This window comes from Scleropages formosus, chromosome 9 (assembly GCF_900964775.1).
Source record: "Scleropages formosus chromosome 9, fSclFor1.1, whole genome shotgun sequence".
In the NCBI taxonomy this organism is placed as follows: domain Eukaryota; kingdom Metazoa; phylum Chordata; class Actinopteri; order Osteoglossiformes; family Osteoglossidae; genus Scleropages; species Scleropages formosus.
Window position 1 is genome coordinate 414,616 of NC_041814.1, and position 4,054 is coordinate 418,669.

General features: G+C 49.6%; 1 protein-coding gene across 1 annotated transcript; it reads right to left on the reverse strand.

Moving 5' to 3' along the window:
- Nucleotides 1-297: 297 nt before the first annotated feature.
- Nucleotides 298-3,008, reverse strand: LOC108919812 (protein Largen). The gene is made up of 2 exons (XM_018728093.2): nt 2,838-3,008; nt 298-1,882 (listed from the first exon to the last, which is right to left on the reverse strand). The coding sequence occupies exons 1-2, from the start codon at nt 3,006-3,008 to the stop codon at nt 1,337-1,339; spliced, it is 717 nt and encodes a 238-aa protein (XP_018583609.2). The 3' UTR covers nt 298-1,336.
- Between the last annotated feature and the right edge of the window lie 1,046 nt (nt 3,009-4,054).

A 4,054-nucleotide genomic window follows, 5' to 3' on the forward strand; every position in this document is an offset into this window, starting at 1 on the left:
TAATTGTAAGTAGATTAACAATGAGTTGTTTTGAAGAAAAGCATCAGCTAAATGAATAAATGTAAATGTTGTAAAGTAAGCTGCACTGACCTAATCCTTGATTTACTCAGCATCTGCTATAAATAAAGCCAAAAAGTTATTTTGCTGCAAAATCTATCTCTTTATCCGTAGCACATATACTTCAAATTTATTGATAAATTTAAAAATGTCTAAGACGTGTTAATAAATACAAAAATAGACTGAAGGAAACAAAAAAACTGCATACAAACAAGCCTCCAGGAGGTGAATTTGAGAACACCGTTTTAAAGTGTCACTGAAAAAAATTATTATACACACTTATATTCAGTACTGTCATTCAGTCATGATCCCGCACATGTCTGCTGACTAAATTTACCCGTATTTACCTCCCTTTGTTCATTTGGGAAACATAATTGGCCACATATGCATGTACTGGAACACAACTGTTCTATTGTGTTCTTCTCTTTATCCCCCCTCCCCGGACAGACGAGAAGCTGCGGTGGGACTATTGAGTTTTAGCGATTTGTTGTAACTTTCCTGATACAATAACTCCATCACATAAATGTTGCTGTAATATATACATACACTGTATAGTTTGCTTATGAGCAGAACAGGACACGCCTGATCTACTGGTCATATGATGGCCCGATATCTCAACAGAGTGGACACAAGCTGCCCTTGAGTCTGGAGTGGGTCTGGAGCGAGGTAGTGGAAATCCAGAATGCATCACCACTGGACGACTTGAGCAAGCTGTTAATCTTCAGCCACCGTCTGTCAAGTTTCACATCGTTTCATAGCATTGCTGGGGAGGAAGCTGCGGCACCTATGCGGAGTCCGCACTTCCAAACTGGAAACGTAAACACGGATGCGTGAGCGTCGGCGTGATGCCAGATCACCAGGCGAACGAGAACAACGCGTACAATAACAGCGACAACTGCTGCGCCCTGCGGTAAAGGGCAAGCAGGGGCAGCAAGTAACGTAGTGGTCAAGGACATGGACTTGTAAGCAGAATGGTGGAGGTTCAGCTTCCAGGATGGGCACTGCTGTAGTACCCTTGAGCAAGGTACTCTACCTGATTTGCTCTAATAAAAACATTCGGCTGTTACATGGGTAAAAACAAGTCCCTCTGGACAAAAAAAAAAAAAAAAAACAAGAAAAACATCTGGGCTAAGCAGCAAAACAATTATAATGGAGAAGAAACACAGCAGGCCTTTGGTTCCAATACTCACGGTGAGGCGCCGGGCAGCCAAGAGGCCCTGGCTGGTCCAGCAGCAGGAGAGGCCTCTGCGGTGGTCCGTTGCCACCGACCGCTGCCCGTTCACACAGTGGTGGAGAGCAGTCTATGCTTCCCAGCGCACTGAGGCGTCCTCACAGAGTCTTGAGCCTTCCCGTTTGTCCCTGCCTGTCCACCGCGAGAGTAAGGCAGAGCCCTTGGATTCACAGTTTCGGGTCCACCGGGTTTGCAGACGACCGCGTGGTTCCGAGCCTGCAAAGCAGTCCTGGGAAGCGCTGGTCCCGGAGCGTCACCTGCACTTTGGGCCTCCGGTTTCTGGTTCCCGGGTGAGCTTGTAGGTTGAAGGCGCTCAGCGAAGGGAATGCCAGACTTGTGTTTGGCAGAGGCCTTGCACGGCGCAAGCAGCGCCGCTCGATTTGTTACGGTGATGGATGGGTTGAGCACGGGGAGCTTTGGATGAACGGTAGCGTTTTGAAGATTGCTGGAGCCGGGGTTGATGACCCTCTTTTGACAGGACACCACAACCCCGCTGGAGCTGCTGCTGCAGATGGTGTTGCTGGGAAAGCCATTGGTAATCTCCTCCTCACTGAGGTCAATGTTAGAGGTCAACAGCTCAATCTGTTGGACCACCTGTGTAGGAAAAGAACGGAGACGCGAGGTGGGCCGAATAATACAAATTGAGTCCCGATTAAATAATGCAGCTCCCCAAAATGCGCAATCATCTTTTCCACAGGCGTACCGCTCATGATGCGTCCGTGAAAAACGCTAACAAGGTACTAAATGGTTCCCGCAATCCAGGAGAGGCACAAACGGTATGCCATTATTTACCATGTGAAACCTGCAGGCGAAAAAAATGCTTTCTACAGATTTTTACATCTGCCGTCCTTTCAGCATCTGTTTTGGACAGAGTAAACGGTGCTACTGAGCATCACTTTTGACCACTGCATTCATGTGACAAATGGAGCATGTCAGTTTACACTTTCCCTGTTAAAATGTGTACATTTCTTTCTTTCCCATGCAAATGCACCAACAGGCTGTGAGATAAAAAAAAAAACATATCATCCATACACTGAACATTATGCAATGTATTCCCTCTAAATGCAGATAACCATTCCATTTGTGTTCTGCATGGTGATACCTATTACCCATACTAGTGTTTTATGTGACAACGGAATTAGAAGCTCAACCTAGGTGTATTTTTAATGTAATCTTTTACATTTATAATATCATTGTGACATGGAAAATGGTCTAGTGATTTTTCTGCTTTTGTAAGTTCTTTGAACTCACATTACGATATACCGTATCACACACACCATCGGAAACCCCTTGTCCCATACAAGGTTGCAGGGAGCTGGAGCCTAACCTGGCAACGCAGGGCAGAAGGCTAGAGGACAAACCCAGGAGGAGATGCCAGTCCGTCACAGGGCGACCTAAGCAGGACTTGAACCCCAGACCCAGCAGAGAGCAGGACCTAGCCAAACCCACTGCACCACCGCACCACCACATCCCCTGCGGTATAGCAGCCTTTCCTAAGTCGGGTAGCAAGAACATGTTTCGAAGAGGACAACAACTACATAACCCTTACCTCCTTCATTTCAAGGTGAACTTGTTTCAGGCCAGCCAGAACATCCTCGAGGTCCGTGACCACCTGTCGGATCTGGTCGCGGACCAACCGTTGTCTCCGCTTCCTCTCTTCCAATTGCAGTTGTTTCCTCGGGCTCAGACTTTCTCGGGCCAGTTTGTTCAGAACGCACATTGGGTCGTTACCCGACAGACATTGGCTTTGCTGACTGTTGTGGTTCCATGGACTTAGGGTGGCTTTGGATGAGCCAATAACCCCTTGGCAAAACTTGGGTCCGTTGCAGACTTTCTTCGGGTGAATTTTTGGTCGTTTCAAATCCTTCAGTACGTGATACTCTTCTTCGTGGCCGCGACAAAAGCTTGAATTCAAACCACGAAATCTGTTGTAGGATTTTGTCGAGTGTTCTGATCCGGAATCGTACGTCTCCCTCTGATATTTTTCTCTTGGATAGCCCCAAAACTGTTTCTCAGGCGCATATCCAGGCTCTCGGTAGTGATCTTGAGCTCTCGGCAGAGCTGGCGGAGGCAGCGTGCACTTCCTCGGAAAGGGGTGTGACGCAGTCCGATGCCGTGGTCCAGCGCAGCCGCACGTTCTGAGGCATGCGTTCGTCGGAAGGCTGCGCCCCTGACCTGCTTCAGGACACCGGTTCCATCCTGGAAAGCTGCTCTCCCCCAGGGAGCTCCGGCCAGCCGTGGCGGGCTGCGCCGGGAGCCGTGGCCCTGTGGAGATCGGCGTCCTCTCAAAATCGTGTCCCATTTTAGAACGGGCTCCGGTCCGCTCCTTCCCTCGAACAAGCGTGAATTCCTCCTGCGTTGCGAGGCCGGTTTCTTTCCTGCCGTCCAGCCGGGGGGCGTCAGCTGCCGTCCGCCTGCCCGGCCCCATGCGCTCTGCCTCCGTCGGCGGCACCGGTCCATTGTTGTGATGAAAAAGCGTGCGCGGCCCCAGCTGCCTGGTGTCCGAGAACATAACGGAAACGCTCGCGCTGCCGCAGAGGAAGACTTCTCACAGAAGTTTTCCCCTCCGTTCCTTCACTTCAGCCATTCATGGCTGCACCATCTAGTCCTCAAACTTTCCTCTCCTCCTTCCACACCTTCGAAGTCCCCTTCACTACTTCCCTTTCTTAGCCTCTTCCTGTTCGTGGCTTTTTTTTTTCTGTGCCTCTTACTTGGCCCTCCCTCTCCCTCACTTCTGTTGCCCTCTCTCCTTGAGTGGGCCTCCGT